Raw genomic sequence first — 19,687 nt, 5'->3', positions numbered from 1 at the left:
GTCCTACATTTACAAATGTGTGAACTGTAGAAAATTCAGACGTTCTACAGAAGAACAGAAAATGTCAGATTTACCTCGTGAACGCATGGAAACAACTCCACCCTTTACTTATTGTGGGATGGACTGTTTTGGTCCATTCTATGTCAAGGAGGGTCGGAGAGAGCTGAAGCGCTACGGTTTGCTGTTCACTTGTATGTGTTCTCGTGCTGTGCACATTGAACTACTTGATGACATGACAACAGACGCCTTTATTAATGCACTTCGGACCTTCATCGCTGTACGTGGAAATGTGCGACAACTTCGATCCGACCAAGGAACCAATTTTATTGGTGCGAAACGTGAGTTCCTGGAAGCTGTGAAGGAGATGAAGCAAGAGTGCTTCAAGCAACTGGGCTGCGAGTTTGTCATGAATCCTCCATCCGCCAGCCATATGGGGGGAGCCTGGGAAAGGCAAATCAGGACAATACGAAGTGTGTTGACATCCATTTTGGATCAGTCCTCCCAAAGACTTGACAGTTCGTCTTTGAGAACTTATCTATATGAAGTCATGGCGATTATAAATAGCCGACCTTTAACAGCACATTTACTCAATGATCCAACTGGGCCGCAGCCTCTCACGCCCAATCACATCCTGACGATGAAGTCTTCCATAATCCTGCCACCACCTGGAGAGTTTGTGAAAGAAGACCTTTATCTTCGCAAAAGATGGCGGAGAGTGCAACATTTGGCCAATGAGTTCTGGTCGAGATGGAAAAAAGAGTACCTGTTAAACCTGCAACAGAGACAAAAATGGAACAAGACACGTCGGAATGCAAGAGTCAACGATGTAGTGATAATACAAGATGACCTTGCACCACGAAATGAGTGGAAACTGGCCAAGGTCACTGAAGTGTACCCTGGTGAAGATGGATGTGTGAGGAAGCTGCAGTTGCTTATCAGTGACTCAACTTTGGATGACCAAGGAAAGCGACTCAACAAGCCAGTTTACCTCGTTAGACCAATCCACAAGACAGTCACCCTGCTGGAAGCTGAGTAATGCAGCCTTATTGTCTCACTGCCTTTCCTCACACCAAATATCATAAACATTATCTGAATTATTATTTGAATCTTTATCTTAAGTTCATTAGAGAAATCACCAGTGATTTGGTGGGAGTGTAGCTGCCATCAAAGTCAGTTATACTATTTAAGTTCATTTAAACAATTAATAAATGATTGGTAGTTAAATATGAATAAAATGTGAATAATTTAAGTTTAAATAAGGGAACATATTTTTGTTATTTTACATGGATGTAATTGTGTAAAAGGAACTGTTTATTGTAGCGGAACCAATGTCCGCCGGTGTCAGTGCTCTCACGTCGTTTTGTGTTGACGCACTTTACCTTCACCATGCTTGAGGCTAGCAGCGGTCAATAAGTCCGGTATGAAAGAAGCAGATGAAAGAAGAAGAATAAAGTGTCCTTAACTCCGTTTAGTTAAGAAGGCCAATGAGGTATGTTTATGTATTATCATTGTTTATATTGTGCTTCGTAACTCGCTCTGTGTTACGTGAATTTAATTGTTTGTTTATGTTTATTTTATTTAGTTCTTACGACATTCGTCGACCTGTGAACTTTTCTTGACAATTCCTCGACTGAAGAGAATAAATGCCTGTGAGAGGAACACCTTGTGTCATGATTGACTGAACGGGAGTTACATAATGAATCATTTTTTGATTAATAATATCCAAATAACTATTGTGTACAATATGGTAGGAGGGTTAAACTTTCTAGCCATAGGACAGGCTACAAAATGAATGAACCATTTTGTATGCAGGAAACACAGCATCAAACCACTACCGATATATAGAGCAGGCTGAGGAAACACCATCAGGGCTTCAGGTGAGGTTATAATTAGGCTATGTCAAATTGTCAATTCATTTGGAGTCATCAGCATTGCTCTTTTGTTGTAGGATGCTCAACCGATCATCATATTTATTCCAGCATGGGTTATTTTATTTATAGGAAACTCAGAGACCCAGTACAGATGCTTTAGGGCAGGTTGAGGGAGACGCAGCTGGACCTTCAGGGCTTCACAGCCAGAGAGACAAATGCTGTTTTGACAGAGCCACGCCTTGTGAGTGACCTCTGTAACGAGCAAACAGCTGCTGTCTCCTTCTGTTCAACATGCCAAGCAAAATAAACTTCATGTATGTGGAACATTTCCTTCCTGGTGGAAGCACAATGAGCAACACGATGCATTAGCAACCATGGAAGTCACAGCCACAAACACAGCGGATAAAACCTTTGACATCAGTAATTACAAATTAAAACAGACACATAAATGATGCATGTGAATCAAATCCTTTATAAAGTAGGAATAAAATAAATAAAAAGAAGCAACCAACTAGTTAGAATCTATAAGACAAGTCAATAAAAAGCTAAAGGATAAATAAAGAATAGTAAAAGCAACAGGTGACAAGTAGTTAAAAACCAATAAAAAGAAAGAACACAATAAAAGTAAGTCCAGACCTTCAATCAGACTCCTGGACGGTGCCGCTAGAAAGGAATGTTTCCAGTTTAGTTTTAAAGGACAACAGCATCGGGGCTCACCCACCATGATGAAAAGCTAAAGGCACTTTCACCAGTTTTCCTGGAGAGCCGGGGAATAACCAGACGGTCTGTTCTAGACCACCAGAGAGGTCTGGCTGCTTGGTACCTCACAAGCCTGTCAGAGAGATATTGGGGTCCCACACCATGTAGGGTCTTAAAAACACCATTAACATGAACAAATCAATTCTAAAATGGACTGGAAGCCAGTGAAATGACCTGAGCACAGCTGTTATATGGTCCTACTTCCTGTTTGTAGTTCTCTACTGAAAGGAGTTTGGTAAGACTTTAGATGGAGAGGAGGGACGAGAGATGAAAGGTCACATTTACCCTCCGTTCAACAAGATGGACCCTCAAAACAGGAAGTGATGTCACAGGTCTGACAGACAGACAGACAGACAGACAGACAGACAGACAGACAGACAGACAGGTGTGTCCTGCCAGGTGAAGCTCAGCAGTCTATGGAGGGTCTGAAGCTTCCAGAAACCAGCCCACTTCTCTACATTCTAGGACGTCATTGTCCTGGAGAACTTTACAGTTCAGTCCAGTGGAAACCACTGACTGTCACTGGGACAGAGGAAGGAACATACTGGGAACACTGCTGTCATAGATGATGTCATAGATGATGTCACTGAGGGGCTTACCTGAGCAGGTGAGATTCAGGATGGAGGAAGAGGAGACTGATGCTGCACACTCCCTCAGAGTGGATCCAGAATGAACACAGTCAGACCTGATCCACCACACAGGTCTGACTGAGGACTCTCTCCGTCCTACAGGAACAGCAGAGCCACAGTCCAGCTCTCTACAGACAACAGCTGCTTCCTTCAGGGTCCAGCCATAGTCAAACACTGGTCTCCAGTCTCCCTGTCTCACCTCCAGTGTTCCAGCACAGCGACTGGCTCCTCCCACCAACCTGACAGGCTCTGAACAGAAAGAAGAGAGTCGTCAGTCAAAGAGCAAAGTGAGTTTGATGAGAACAGAAATGAACCAGATCAAAGCTGCAGCTCCTCTTCTACCTGAGCAGGTGAGTCCAACAGCTTTGCCAGGTGAGCAGGTGTTTCTATCTGAGCCTGAGCTTCTACAGTCCAGGAGAGCAGACTCATGGCCTCCACACTGGAACTCTTTGGTCCACGTTGGAGCCCCCACGTCTCCATAGAACGCCCCCTGGAGGACTGAAGGAGCCCCACAGCCAAGCTCCCTACAGACCACCTCTGCATCCTGCTGGTCAAAGTCAGCTTCACACACTGAGGACCACCACTGGTTGGACTGGTTGGACTTCACCTCCAGTCTGCCTGAGCACAGACTAGTCCCATTCAGCAGCCTGACAGAGTCTGGAGAGATGATAGAAGATCAAATAGAGAGAGAGAAAAGACACCAGACACCAGAGAAAAAGATGTCATGAAACTATTCAGTGATTCAAACTGGACTCAAAACAATTCCACCATCAGTTCATCATGAACACCAGAACACATGGTTACAACACCACAGCCTGCAGCCATGTTCCATCACATTCCCGTGTACTCGTGGCTTAAGGGTGAAGCTGATGTGGTCTCTGTCCCACTGTGACACCGAGGTCCACAAGCAGACAACACAACACTTCACTAACTGTGGATGCTCCACGTAATAAGGCAGGGAGACACCAACTGTGCCACGTTAACACCATATCAGCCGTGTGACAAAGAAATGTGTTGCACTCTCTTCACACAGCACTGCTGTTGCAGAATAGTGGGGACGTCCATGTTCTCCCTCATGGTCCTCATGCAGCCGCTAACCTGTGATGATCACATTAGAGCTGCACAGTTTGATGTGTGCATAAAAGCACCAGATGGTCAACGCTTCATCTGCCATCGAGCTCATTTAACACCAGGGTTTCCTGCAGCGCTTTCCTGTTAAGGCGGCAACAATGGGCTGCCGCCGAAACTAATGTCTTAAAAAAAGAAAAGAAAAAAAAAAGTATATACTAGCAATATTCGCCGTGTAACTCTGTCATGTTTTCTTCCTTTCATTCCAAACCGTGTCCAACACTAGTCTCCCTTCTCTGCAGAACGTATTAAAATAATAATAATACAAATAAAATAAAGTGGTTAACCCTCTGAAACCCATTGTAGCGTATACGCTACAAAAGATCATGTTGTCTTTAGAGTAAATTCATAAAATCCGTTAAATCCGTAATGGTTTGCACTAGAAACATGCTTTTTTTCCTCTTAAACTAGAGAAACGGGGCTAAACAACGGTATCCTGCTTGTCCATGTGAGCGATTTATTTCCGACAACAAAACAAATGCGTAAAGTAGTAAAATATGTGACTAGATTTCTCCTCGTCTCCGTGGCGCATTTCCCCGTTTTTATTTATGTATATCGATCAACTTCTCGGCCGCCATCTTGCTAGTGACGTATAGAGTTACGTTTATGCATCGGACACTCGTATTGGCTCCCGTAGCGGCTTTTACAGCCAATCGGAATGCCTGATTTACGCTTGGCCGTGAGTTGTTGTGTTTGCCCAAACGGGAGACACGGAGGAGTTCACAGCAGAGCAAATGACGGTCAAAGAGTTATTGTAGTGAAAGAGAAAGTTAAAAACATAAATGGCACAGAAGAAATACACAATATAGACACATATTTAGGGCAGGGAGAGGAAAGGACCATTCCTGGTCAAAAAAAATAATGCCCATAGACACTACCCAAAAGAATGTCCATATTTCATAGACAAAAGCAGCTAGTAGCTTCAAATAACTTATAGCATAATCCAAACAATTGTGTGCAACTTTCTAACGTGTAAAAATTCAAGGTAAGTTTTTTTTTAGCTATTTTTAATTTATGGGCTAAAATCCCCTATTATAGTGTGTATATATATATATAAAAAATATATTGTTATTTGGTTATTTTTTAATTAATATGTGTTCAATGTAGTAATCAGAGTCTGTAGTTTATTGCCCCCCCAGGCTGTGGTAGCAGCGATGAGGCGGGGACGCCCCCTCCCCCTGGACAGACACCACCTTTACTAACAAATTTTCTGGGGGAAACACTGAATGAGTCAGGGAGGATTCAGATCCAACTGGCAGATAGAAACAGATGAAAGGGCACGGAGAATCCCAGGATGCTGCTGCAAACATGTCTGCCACTGTCATCCCTCTGAGGAGAGCCTTGGATGAGGACATGACATGAAAAACCCCCATTAACATGAACTAATCAATTCTAAAATGGACTGGAAGCCAGTGAAATGACCTGAGCACAGCTGTTATATGGTCCTACTTCCTGTTTGAAGTTCTCTACTGAAAGGAGTTTGGTAAGACTTTAGATGGAAATGAAGGACGAGAGATGAAAGGTCACATTTACCCTCCGTTCAACAAGATGGACCCTCAAAACAGGAAGTGATGTCACAGGTCTGACAGACAGACAGACAGACAGACAGACAGACAGACAGGTGTGTCCTGCCAGGTGAAGCTCAGCAGTCTATGGAGGGTCTGAAGCTTCCAGAAACCAGCCCACTTCTCTACATTCTAGGACGTCATTGTCCTGGAGAACTTTACAGTTCAGTCCAGTGGAAACCACTGACTGTCACTGGGACAGAGGAAGGAACATACTGGGAACACTGCTGTCATAGATGATGTCATAGATGATGTCACTGAGGGGCTTACCTGAGCAGGTGAGATCCAGGATGGAGGAAGAGGAGAATGATGTTGTACACTCCCTCAGAGTGGATCCAGAATGAACACAGTTAGACCTGATCCACCACACAGGTCTGTCTGAGGACTCTCTCCGTCCTACAGAAACAGCAGAGCCACAGTCCAGCTCTCTACAGACAACAGCTGCTTCCTTCAGGGTCCAGTCATCACCATCCACTGGTCTCCAGTCTCCCTGATGTCTCATCTCCAGTGTTCCAGCACAGCGACTGGCTCCTCCCACCAACCTGACATCATCAGGCTCTGAACAGAAAGAAGAGAGTCGTCAGTGAAAGAAGTGAAGATTCTGCTTTCTTTCTCTCTTGTTCATTTCTCTATTTACCTGTTGAGTTGTGATTTCCTTCAACCTGGAGTCCTGGAGAAACACAAACATAGATATTGTTTTCATTCAATGAAATAAAATCAACAAACATGTTTTTATGGAGCTAGAACAGTCTCATAATTCACAAATGCACACAGAAATTCACAAATGCACAAAAAAGATTTACAAATGTATTTGGGGATTTGTATATACATGTGACTCAAAACACAAATACATTTTCAATGCACACACAAATATGTTTCATTTCATATGTAAGTAAAAAATATTCACATATAAAAAACAAGATTCATAAACATATTTCCAATGCACACACAAATCTAAAAAAAAAAAATCACAAATACATGAATGTTAAAGTATTTGCAATCTTCATCAAATACACATTTGGGGCTTGTTACATTCATATATGAACTGTTGGACCTGTATTTACAAAGTGCTTTTAATTTGTAAACCTCCCTGCATTTGTGTGTGAAACTTTTGAGACTCCCCTGACGTGACTCTGATCCACAAATGCGTTTTTCTAAGAGGAGGTTGTCTGTAGCCAATCAGATGTCTCCCTCCTTTACAGCCAATCACGTGAGTGTCTCCCCCAAAAGTCTAAAACACAACTCCGCCCGCACCGGTTCATCTTCCCCAGAATGAGGGAATAAATTACTTCCATAAAATGCTTCTTTATAAAAGAAAAATAGATATTTATATAACTGTACATACAGCATATACAGCATAAAGACAGGGAGCACAGGAAGAAGGGAAATTATCTCCAGAAATAAGGTCGATTCTGGCTCTAGCACCCATATCCCTCCAACGCAACGCACTCACGTGATTGGCTGTAAAGGAGGGAGATATCTGATTGGCTACAGACAACCTCCTCTTAGAAAAAACGCATTTGTGGATCAGAGTCACGTCAGGGGAGTCTCAAAAGTTTCACACACAAATGCAGGGAGGTTTACAAATGAAAAGCACTTTGTAAATACAGGTCCAACAGTTCATATATGAATGTAACAAGCCCCAAATGCGTATTTGATGAAGATTGCAAATACTTTAACATTCATGTATTTGTGATTTTTTTTTAGATTTGTGTGTGCATTGGAAATATGTTTATGAATCTTGTTTTTTATATGTGAATATTTTTTACTTACATATGAAATGAAACATATTTGTGTGTGCATTGAAAATTTATTTGTGTTTTGAGTCACATGTTTATACAAATCCCCAAATACATTTGTAAATCTTTTTTGTGCATTTGTGAATTTCTGTGTGCATTTGTGAATTATGAGACTGTTCTAGCTCCATATGTTTTCAAATGATGTTGAAGAGAGCGAATATCTGGTCGATGTGACCACTGCTCTTTGAAAATCCTGAAGCCACTATCAATTACAAATGGACCTCTGTGAACTAACTCTGTTCGTACCTTGGGATGGATTAATTAGACAAATAAATGCCTACATTTATGGGAAGTTAGCTAGTGGTTGTTTGTTATAAATAATAAAGTAATAAAGTAAGATATCTGCAACTTTTTTCCCGGAATATTGCCCCCCTCTCTCGGCTCGTTTTTTTTTCTTCCATACAGTGGCCCTGATATGCCGTCGTACAGACGAGCAGAATATCTGCTACGAGCACGTAGGCCACCGTTGTTGTTGTTGTTGTTGTTGTTACGAGAAAAAGAAAAGAAGAGGAGGAGAAACGAGAAAAAGACAGAGGTAACGTTTCTCTGTTACAGATAGTAACCTGGCACAACCCAGCAGTGATGCAGCAGCATCAAGCGGTCCTCCTGCTGCACCAATAGACCCTGCTGACTGGCCTTCTGCTTTAACTGAAAAGGTACGAACAGAGTTAGTTCACAGAGGTCCATTTGTAATTGATAGTGGCTTCACATTCCCGAAACAGAAAGATGGACTAAGGTGTCAGCATGATTATTTTAACAGACTCTTAATCAATGGGGAAAAGGTGAGAAGAACCTGACTTATGTACTCGAAAAGAGGATAGCTTGCACTGCTTCTGCTGCAAAATGTTTTCCAAGAGAGATTACAAACTGATTAGGGAAGGTCTGAAGGACTGGACAAATGCAGGCCACTTGCTCAAGGTCCATGAGGATAGCCAGGAGCATAATGCTCACATGGCAACATGGAAGGACTTGGAGGCCCGTTTTGCGAAAGGACTCACAATAGATAAACAAGAGATGGCACTTGCTGAGGCTGAGAGAAAAAGGTGGCGTGAAGTTCTACATCGTTTGGTTGCAATAATTCAGTCCTTAGCTGAAAGAAACATGGCTTTCAGGGGGTCCACAGACACATTAAATAAACCAGACAATGGAAATGTTCTTAAAGAGGTGGAGCTTATGGCCAAATTTGATCCAGTGATGAAGCAGCATGTCAGTAGAATAGAAAGAGCTGGCAGTCACGTACATTATCTGGGAAAAACAATCCAAAATGAACTGATTGACTCCATCAGTCCAAGAATAATAAAACACATTGTGGAAGAGATCAAAACATCAAAGTATTTCTCCATCATTTTAGATTGCACAGCTGATCTGAGTCATAAGGAACAGCTCTCTGTCATAGTCAGTATAGTGTCACAAGAAGACATACCACAAGTTAAAGAGCCTTTCCTGGGCTTTCTTGTTGCAGAGGAATCAACAGGAGATCATTTGTCAACTCTCATCCTCAACGGTTAGAGGAGCATTCATTCATTCGACAAAATAACAAGATGGCGCCTGTGACTGGCAGTGCCACGGCTCGTCTCCTGCTGTATAGCTTTTTAATGGTCATCTGTACAACATATGTGATCATATCAGCCCGTATTTCAAATGGATGTGTCTCAGCTTTACGGATCTATGATCGGGACTCTCTGGTTCGTATCAAAGAGTCGATGGAGGGCCTGTTTGGTACACGGGGCAGGTACAAACAAGCGTTCCCTCCTCCTTTCATCATCGACCCCGACTCACCTGAGTACCTGCTGCTTTGTCGGGCGCCGGGCAAAGTCCACAGGAAATCGAGGAAAAGAGGCTCGCGTTCCGGAGTCCAGGTCAAGCGAAGACACGCTGCAGCACGCCTGGGCTCTGCCATCTTCGGCCACGGAGAACGCGCAAGGTGTCTGTGCCGGATCCCTCTCCTCAATGTGTGTGACAGCACATCCACGCTGCCATCTGCTTGGACCACTATGACAGTCTTGGAGCCTACACAGCGCTGGGGTAGTGGTCAGCGGCTTTCATCGCCTCCACGCTCTTTCGTATTTACACCGGTTCCGGCACGGTCCAGCTGGAGCCCACGTGACCGATGCCTGCGACCAATCCCGCTGCGCTCCGCGGACACTGCCTCCGTGACGTCATCAACGTTGCATATCGGCCTGTTAAATGCCTGGTCTATTGCAAATAAATCCTTCTCTCTGAACGATCTTTTCACAAGAGAAAAGCTGGATTTAATGTGTCTTTCGGAGACATGGCAGAGAGAGGAAGAGTTTATTCATCTAAATGAACTCTGTCCAGCTGGTTGCTCTGCCGTCGGGAAGCCCCGCCCCTGTCGTCGTGGGGGGGGTCTGGCTGTTGTATACAGGGACAGTTGCACATGCAAAGTGACTCAGACCCAAGAATTCACTTCATTTGAGTCTCAGATGGTCAGGGTGGGTTCTTCAAATCCATTCTGTGTGTCAATCTACCGTCCTCCTGGTCCTGCTGCTGTGTTCTTGAAGGATTTTAGTGACTTTTTATCCTCCATAATAAAGTTGGAATCTGTTCTAATCCTTGGAGACTTTAACCTTCATGTTGATGACAGCTCATCTTGCTCCGCAAAGGAACTCTTAACATTGACTGAAGCTTTTAATTTTGAGCAACATGTTTCTGAGCCTACACACCAGAAAGGCCACATTTTAGATTTAATAATAATAATAATAATAATAAACTTTATTTGTATAGCACCTTTCAAAACACAGTTACAAAGTGCTTTACAGATCAAGTAAAAATAACATCGTCATCACCAACAATTTAAAAAAAAAAAAACATAAAACCACAAAAACCTGATCTGCTTTGCAGAGTGAGATAAAACAGTCAGGTTAAAGGCATAAAACAACAATCATATTGACAATAGAGCAAATACAATAGATGGAGTAAAACATAAAAAATAAAACAATTAAAACAATAAGGGGGCAAACACCAGAGCTACTCTAAAAAAGCCTTCCTGTAAAAGTAGGTTTTAAGACCTAACTTAAAAGAGGGCAGTGAATTTGCTGACCTTAGCTCCTCAGGCAGGGAGTTCCACAGCTGTGTGGTTTTTACTCTTGGCCTGGACATTTCAAATGTGTCTGTACAGGACGTCCATCTGAGTGATCATTGTTTTGTTTTGTTTGATCTGCACTTCAGCCCTGAGCCTAAGCCCTTAGAAGTTAGGTCTCAGAGGCGTGTTATCTCTGCTTATACTGCAGACAGTTTTTCTGCTATGTTTGACCCTCTTTTATTCATGGATTGCCTCGATGTGGACAATTTTATGCACTGTTTTACCAAGCAGTGTGTTAAAATTCTGGACCAGGTGGCACCTGTTAAATCAAACTTGTCAATACAGAAAAAAGTGTGCCCTTGGACAAATGAAGATACCTTGAGTCTAAAGAGACTATGTCGAAAGACTGAGCGTCTGTGGAAAGCCACTAACCTTGAGGTGCACAGACTTTATCTCGGGGATCTTGTGTCCTCATACAATGAGATGGTGGAAAATGCCAGATCGGACTACATTCGCCAACTGGTAACAGTAGATAAGAAAAACCCCAAAGTGTTATTTGACACTATCAATTCTCTTGTATGTCCTGCTGCGCCAGTTACCCCTGTTTTTTGTGAAGCTGACAGCAATGCATTGTTGAGATTTTTCACTGACAAAATTAAGATGATCAAGGAGAAAATCCCTCCCCTTTTGTGTGGAACCCCTGCTGTCATTGAGCCTGTCTCCAGCTTGTGGTCTTCATTTAAGTCTGTGACTCTTGCTGATATCTCTGCACTGGTGACCAAGATGAAACCCTCCTCTTGCTCATCTGACGTCCTTCCATGTAGGCTCTTTGTGAAAGTGTTTGATGTAATTGGCCCCTGGGTCACCAAAATGGTAAACCTCTCTCTGTCTACAGGTGTGTTTCCCAGTACATTTAAGCATGCCATAGTGGAGCCTTTACTTAAAAAAACAGGCTTAGACCCGACTGTCCTCAGTAACTTCAGGCCTATTTCAAAGCTGCCACTCTTGTCCAAGATCCTAGAGAAGGTGGTCTCTGAACAGCTGTCATTATTCCTGGATCAGGGTAACATCCATGAGACCTTTCAGTCTGGTTTCCGCAAACATCACTCTACGGAGACGGCCTTACTGAAAGTGTCCAGTGACATTATGATTTCTGCTGATTCGGGAAAGTGCACTGTTCTAGTTCTCTTAGATCTGTCCTCAGCCTTTGACACAGTTGACCACCAGATCCTGCTGAGAAGACTGAGGGATAAAGTAGGACTGTCAGGGTCAGTTTTACACTGGTTCTCGTCATACCTCTCTGGGCGTAGCTTTAGTGTCACTGTTAACCAAATAAGGTCTGAGTCAGCAGATCTGTTGTGTGGAGTCCCCCAAGGCTCCGTTTTGGGTCCTGTATTATTTTTGCTGTATTTGATCCCCTTGGGAAAAATCATCCAGGGATTTCCTGATGTTTCTTACCACATGTTTGCTGATGATATCCAGCTTTACTGTTCCTTCAAGCCAACTGAGCTCCAGAGGCTAAGTTCCTTAGTTCAGTGCTTGGTGGAGATAAAACATTGGCTGAGTGATAACACCCTGCAGCTTAATGTGGACAAAACAGAAACACTGGTTATTGCCCCTGATGATTCCATTCCAGGGATTAACCAGTACCTGGGTGACTTGGGCCAGTCTGTCAAACCGAGCCTAAGAAACCTGGGTGTTGTGTTTGACAAAGACATGTCATTAGTGCAGCACTGTAAACAGCTGACCAAAAATTGCTTTTTTCAACTGAGGAAAATTTTGAAACTCCGTTTAGACTATTGTAATAGTTTGTTTTCTTGCCTAGACAAAAAGGAGCTGTCTCGCCTGCAGTTAGTGCAAAACTCTGCAGCGAGAGTTCTGACTCGCACCAATAGGAGGACTCATATAACCCCTATTCTTAAAGCTCTTCATTGGCTGCCAGTTTCGTCCAGGATCAATTTTAAAATTTTGGTTTTAACGTTCAGAGCTTTGCATGGCCAGGCTCCGCCTTACATCAGTGATCTGATCCAGCCTTACACCCCAACTCGGGCTCTGAGGTCTGTGGATCAGAATCTGCTGATGTTGCCACGCACTCGTTTCCGGACCAGAGGAGACAGATCCTTCCAGGCTGTTGCTCCCAGGCTCTGGAACGATCTTCCGCTCTCTCTGCGTTCAATGGAGTCTGTTGACTCCTTCAAAAAGCAACTAAAGACCTATTTGTTTGCTCATGCTTTTGCTTAGCTGTCTTGGGGCTGCTATGATTGTCACCTAGTTGTCTTGGCCTTTTAAACTTAAATTTGTATGTACTTCTTAACTGTGTATTGTTATTGTTTTTGTTTTAACTGTGAAGTGCTTTGTGACCCTGGTCTGTGAAAGGCGCTGTACAAATAAAGCTTACTTACTTACTTACTTAACATTCCTTTTGAAGACTGCAGAGGACAGTCCTATGACAATGGGGCCAACATGAAGGGAAAAAATAAAGGTGTTCAGGCAAGGTTGCTTCAGCTAAACTCAAGAGCTTTTTTTGTCCCATGTGGTGCCCACACTTTAAATCTGGTAGTAGCTGATGCTGCAAAAAGCTCACCAGATGCCCTTGGCTACTTTGGGCATTTAACAAAGTTATTCAAGCTCTTCTCAGCCTCCACCCATAGGTGGGGTGTCCTCCTGAAACATGTTAAAACCACTTGAAATCATGGGTTGAGACCAGATGGGAAAGCAGGATAAAAAGCATTGAGGCAGTCAGATATCAGGCTGGGCAAGTCAGAGAGGCTCTTCTGGAGGTGAGGGAAACAACTACAGACCCTGTGGTGAGAGTTGAAGCCCAGTATTTGGCTGAGGAGATTGGATCCTATTGTTTTTGCATTTGTACAGCCATCTGGTATGACATTCTCAGCAAGATCCAGTATGCGAGTAAACTCATGCACTTGCCCTCCATGCAGCTAGATGTGGCTGTCGACTTGCTGAAGAAAACCAAAGATTCCCTCACCAGCTACAGAAACACTTGATTTTCTGATACACAGACAACGGCAAGGAGATGTGTGAAGAAATAAATGTGGAGGCTGAACTCAAACAAAAGCAATTGAGAACCACCAAAAGGCACTTTGGTTATGAGTCTCCAGATGAGCCCATACAAGATGCACTTAAAAACATGGAAACCACATTTTTTAATGTGGTAGTGGATACAGCCATCTCTTCACTTGATGAGAGATTTCAGAACCTTGGAGAGGTGAATGACAAGTTTGGAGTACTCCTCAATTTCCACAACTTACAAAACGAAGAGCTGCTACAGCAGTGCCAAACCCTGAGTACTACTCTGACCCATGACAGCCAGCCGGACATTAATGGCACAGAACTTGCAATGGAAATGCAGAATTTCTCACCACTGCCATCAAAGAACAGGACAAACATGGAACGCTGGACCTTCCTGCATGAGAAGAAGCTGGCAGAAATTTACCCCAACATGTGGGTTGCCCTGAGAATCTCTGCCACTCTTCCTGTTACAGTGGCTGCTGCTGAAAGAAGCTTCTCTAAGCTCAAACTCATTAAAACCTACCTGAGATCTACTATGATGCAAGAATGTCTCAGTGGACTTTCCATCATAAGCATAAATCATGTGGTCTCAAATCAGTTGTCATATGATGATGTTGTAGATGACTTTGCTGCAAGAAAGACTAGGAGAGTAAGGCTGTAGCAGGTGATGTGAGGTTGATGAGGGCGTGGTGTACAGTAATTTGTAAGTCATTCTAGTTAATGCAGTATTAAAAAGCACAACTAGAGAACTCTGTAGGACCCCCTTTTTTGTAATATAGTTGTTAAAATCATACTGGTTCCTTTAATATCTTGTTTTGTGCAGTGCCTGATTTATATTGTATTTTTAATTTATTTTATGCAACTTGTTGACACGTTTTATTTTGTGTTTAGTTAGATCTTATACTTAAGGCTATTTATGAAAGTATGTAAAAATGATTGTATTTCATATATTCATTTTTTATTTTTTGTATTCATTTATTTATTCATAATTTTTTATCTTGTTAACTATTCTGATTGTGAATTTGCTTTCTTTAAGTAAAAAAAAAGGTCAAAGACAAAGCTATTCGGTTTCTTGTAAGTATATACACTACACTGCCAATGCAAGGGGGGGCGCCACCTAAAATCTTGCCTAGGGCGCCAGATTGGTTAGGCTGCAATGCCTAATATTTTGTTTAACATTGTTTCCCCAAATAAAAAGTAAAAAAAAAAAACTCTGAAATTGGGCTCTAAAGATATCCACTGCTCTCTCCTCATGGAGGAATTCTGAGACACTGAATATTCATGTTATGCAAATACCACGCGCCCCGACCACCACAGCTGCGGTGGACGAACGACAACAAGATGGCTAGCGGAAACATTGACGAGATTCAGCTGGGGTACTATGAACCGACATGAGGATGGATGTGTCCGATCGGTAGGCCCGCCTAGGGGTACGACAGTAATTGGTTGGGTGTATTTGCGATGTACATAATCTCGCTTGCCAGGATTCGTTTGAATTTCAAATTTCACAGAGGTGCACAGAAATCTCCTCCCTCAGGAGAGGAATGTGAAAAAACCTCTCTAATGACAAAATCTGCTCAGATACAAGTCACTATAGTCAGTGTCAGACATTTTAGAGGACAGAAAAATAAGAAAAACACATTTTTGAGTGGAGGGGGACTTTAATGTTAGCTTAACCCATTTAATCCCAAATTTTTCCCAGACATGGAAATATCCAAATCATATGTCATTACTAACCCTTTTCAATAATCAATCATTACTTTTGAAAATCTTCATGGAAAATTAGGTGAAAAGTGTGTTTTATGGTCACAAAGGTGACCGGTGGGATAATGTCTATGTTAGCATAATTCTCCTTCACAGTCTTATAAAATACTTCTAAAATGTAAAACTCTGTTTCTGGCAGCATCTCCATCATCGCCACTAAAATACTTCATCACATGCTAGTGTGACTATTTTACATATCAAAAGTCCTCATACATCACCGATATGAATACAGAAAGCAAACTCAAAACATCTCCTTTATTGTAACATTGTGACTTTTGGAAAATGTATTGAAACCTTCATGTTCTAACTTTGTTCTAACATTTTATCTTGTACTTTAGTTCAATATTACTTTAGTGCATTCATTGTAACTTTGCAATATTTAATCTGTAGACCAGTCACATGATTCATTTACAATATAGGGGTTATTCAGGATAGAGGTATTCTGCATTCAAGAAGAGGAAAGCATCAAACTAAACTTTGATATATACATGTATATATTTATGTGTGTGTGTGTGTGTGTGTGTGTCTCCCCCTCATAGTCCATATCTGACCCATCACTATCACCATCACTGAGGACAGCATCTTTCTCATGTTGAGGGCTAGCTGTAATATTGCATGCCTTGTGTGGGCGGGCCCCTCGGTCCAACATATGCAGCATGTTAGTGTGTGTAAGTTCAACTAGAAGACAGAAGAGAAAGTTAGGTAGAACAACAACTCTGTATGTGTACAAGTTGAAGAATGCCCTGTCTTCTCATGATAGGATTACTTGTTCATGTCCTTAACACAATCATGTCTGATCACTAATGTCACTTATTAATCATCTAGTTTCTTTGATCGTCTGTTATACTTCTCTATGAGTCGTATCTTCCCATCTTTTTTTTCTTATTTAATTAATGACATGTTTCTGTTTATTTGTTTATTTATTCTTTGAATTGCAATGCCTTGATTTTAGTGAGGTTAGTACGAAGTCATAGCCATAAATGCAATAGTACTAATAATTGGAATATTAATTTCTTTCTGTGTTTCGGTTTTCGGCCTTGGTTTCCTCATTTTCGGTTTCGGCCAAGAATTTTCATTTCGGTGCATCCCTACTTTTCATGTATTATTTTCCCACACACCCCTGCTCTATTTCACTTGTTCTAATGTTGGGAAAAACCTAAATTCTTATCCCCTCCTCTCCAATGTTTTATTTTTATAGTTATATATAAATATCCATGTACATGTGTACACAATCTGTGTGGCACGCTAGTCCATTTATAAAAATGAATATATTATTGGTTTCACAGTCGTTGGAAAAAAGCCTGTCATTTGAACCAGACCCCAGCTGTAATTCATTCTGTCAGCCGCTAGAGGGAGCTAGAGGTCCATCAATCCCACCGTCTGAATTTGGCAACCGGAAGTACATTGTGGGGCGACAGTGGGGCGACTGTGGCTCAGTTGGTAGAGCGGGTTGGCCAATGTTCGGAGGGTCGGCGGTTCGATCCCCGCCCTGTCACTGTGTCATGGTCGTTGTGTCCTTGGGCAAGACACTTCACCCAGCTTGCCTTGTGTGAATGTGTATGACTGCTGTATGTTTGAGGTTGGGGTCGGAGGGGCCGTAGGCGCTGAATGGCAGCCACGCTTCCGTCAGTCTGCCCCAGGGCAGCTGTGGCTACTGTGGTAGTTTACCACCACCGGTATGACTGTGTGTGAATGAATGGAACCTGGTACCCTGTCAGAGTGCTTTGAGTCTCCTGGAAAAAAGCGCCATACAAATCCAATCCATTATTATTATTATTATTATTATTACATCTCTCATGTGAAGAGATGCACAAAGATGCTCCTGAAGTACAAAGCTGAAATCTTAAAACTGCAGTTTAAGAGCAGCAGAGAACTTTACAGAGGATAACATGTTTGAGAAATATAATTTGAAAATGTTATGGAATGTAAGGGCAGAGAAGAAAATACAAAGAGATATGTTTGCACTGACATAATATATGACTCAGTAATGTTTGTTTCTGTGTGAAGTTCACAACATTTTTCAGATGAAAATATTAATGTTAAAAAAAGTTGGCCCACTAGGGAGCCTTGTCTGGGTCATGTGTTCTTGAGAGCCAAATCATCTGTATTTTTTTTAAATTGGTATAATAAACTTTGATTGCTAGTATATATGTTGTTGTATTTATTAAATGAGTGAGCTATAGAAGGCCAATGAAGTGACAAGGTTATAATGGTGGAAGTGTATGGTGATATATCTGGCCCTCTGGTCGTGAGGTGAACATTTGTGTGTCCCTCCCTTTCATCAAAGCTGCCCTCCCTGTTCTGGATGAACTGCTTTTTACTTCCCTGTGATCAAAAGCAAGGAAAACATGATTGATGTATGAAATACTCTGAAAAAACAAACAAACAAGAAATAATAAATGACTGGAATAGAATGAAAACCTCTGATTGGATGAAAACCCCGTGGAGTGGAGCCTGGCGGTGTTGATGTATGTGAGCAGTTTACTTCCCTGTAGGGCTGTCAAAATTACTCTAAAATGACGTTCAAATATTCCCTTTAAAAAAACACATATATTCAAACATATTCATATTTCTGGTTGTGCATTAGGCACATCAATAAAAGGACAAATTAATACAACAAGACATAACTACTTGTATTGGTAATTTATTTAAGTTTAAACATATTCAACAACATATTACCTACAAAAATAAGGAAATTAACTGATGGACAAGCAGACCTCTCTCTCTCTCTCTTCCTCCCTCTCTCTCCCTCTCACGCTCTCTCTCTCTCTCCCTCCCTCCCTCCCTCCCTCCCTCCCTCACTCTCTCACCCCCTCCCTCTCTCTCCCTCTCACGCTCTCTCTCTCTCTCTTCCTCTCTCTCTCTCACGTTCTCTTTCTCTCTCTTCCTCTCTCTCTCTCTCTCCCTCCCTCCCTCACTCTCTCACCCCCTCCATCTCTCTCCCTCTCACGCTCTCTCTCTCTCCCTCCCTCCCTCCCTCCCTCCCTCACTCTCTCACCCCCTCCCTCTCTCTCCCTCTCTCTCTCTCTCTCTCTCTCCCTCCCTCCCTCACTCTCTCACCCCCTCCCTCTCTCTCCCTCTCACGCTCTCTCTCTCTCTCTCCCTCCCTCCCTCCACATATCGGTTTAAATGAACGACAACAAGAAACAAATGCTGATCAAGAGTTTAGAGCAATTTAAGGTTGTGATTCTTGTCCTAAATATGTCAGGCTTCATTCAGTGGTTGAAACAAATATTATTAACATTAATTGAAGTTGCCACTGTTTTGTTTTTTTAACGTATGATTCAAAATAATTTCACATTCGAAATTCCGTTTTTAACAACTATTCGAATATATATTGGAATTTAGAACATTTGTCGACAGCCCTACTTCCCTGTGATCAAAAGCAAGGAAAACATGATTGATGTATGTAATACATACTAAAAAAGAAATAATAAATGACTGAAATGGAATGAAAACCTCTGATTGGATGAAAACCCCGTGGAGTGGAGCCTGGCGGTGTTGATGTATGTGAGCAGTTTGTTCTCATTTAAAGATCCAACACAAATAATATCACATCATCTTTAAAGCAGAGTCCTACCTGAGATCCACAGCAACAGCACCAGCACCAACAGGGGGTCCATGATGTGCAGGTAGACCGTCTGTCTGCCCGCCTGTCTGTCTCTCCTCTGATAAAGACCTGCGCTGTCCTCAATGTAGATCTGTGTACAGGAAGAGGTGGAGCTTTACTCTTTACTTAGAAACATTTCTCAGAACTGCATTTCTGGGAAACCAAAAAACTTTTAATCAGACAAGAATCTGCCTACTGAGGACATTACATGACTGTTACTATGACAACCAGGAAACCACTTAGATGTTCCTGTGAGATTAATGCTGTCAGTGTCGTCTTATTATTTCCTCTCGATGTTTCAACACCAAGTCTTTCAGAGGAGACTGGATTACAGCTTATATTAACTGTTGATGGATCTATTGAATGTTTTAGTAATCAATCATTGAGTCTATAAAACACCAGTAAACGGTATAAAATGTGCAGCCCAGTCTGTCAGAATCCGAGGTGAAGTCTTTAAATGTCTTGTTTTGTCCGACCAACAGTCCAAAA

The 19,687-nt window shown here is 42.2% G+C and overlaps 2 protein-coding genes across 2 annotated transcripts in view; one reads left to right on the top strand and one right to left on the bottom strand.

The window, feature by feature from the left end:
- LOC311010055 (scavenger receptor cysteine-rich domain-containing protein DMBT1-like) overlaps positions 1–19,687 on the top strand; it is a gene marked incomplete at both ends in the record, with an annotated part of 528,569 nt that overhangs the window by 264,372 nt on the left and 244,510 nt on the right. The gene's annotated exons all lie outside the window — the stretch shown is intronic.
- The window catches only part of LOC311010000 (scavenger receptor cysteine-rich type 1 protein M130-like), a gene marked incomplete at both ends in the record, with an annotated part of 117,861 nt that overhangs the window by 24,331 nt on the left and 73,843 nt on the right, over positions 1–19,687 (bottom strand). Inside the window, 2 exons of the mRNA XM_084004483.1 lie at positions 3,230–3,508; positions 3,602–3,916. Coding sequence (XP_083860609.1) covers positions 3,230–3,508; positions 3,602–3,916 — 594 coding nt within the window. The remainder of the gene's footprint in view (positions 1–3,229; positions 3,509–3,601; positions 3,917–19,687) is intronic.

This window comes from Eutrigla gurnardus (genome assembly GCF_963514095.1).
Source record: "Eutrigla gurnardus genome assembly, chromosome: 24".
Classification (NCBI taxonomy): domain Eukaryota; kingdom Metazoa; phylum Chordata; class Actinopteri; order Perciformes; family Triglidae; genus Eutrigla; species Eutrigla gurnardus.
The sequence above is the reverse complement of the archived record's forward strand: the minus strand, read 5'-3'. Positions and strand labels throughout refer to the sequence as shown.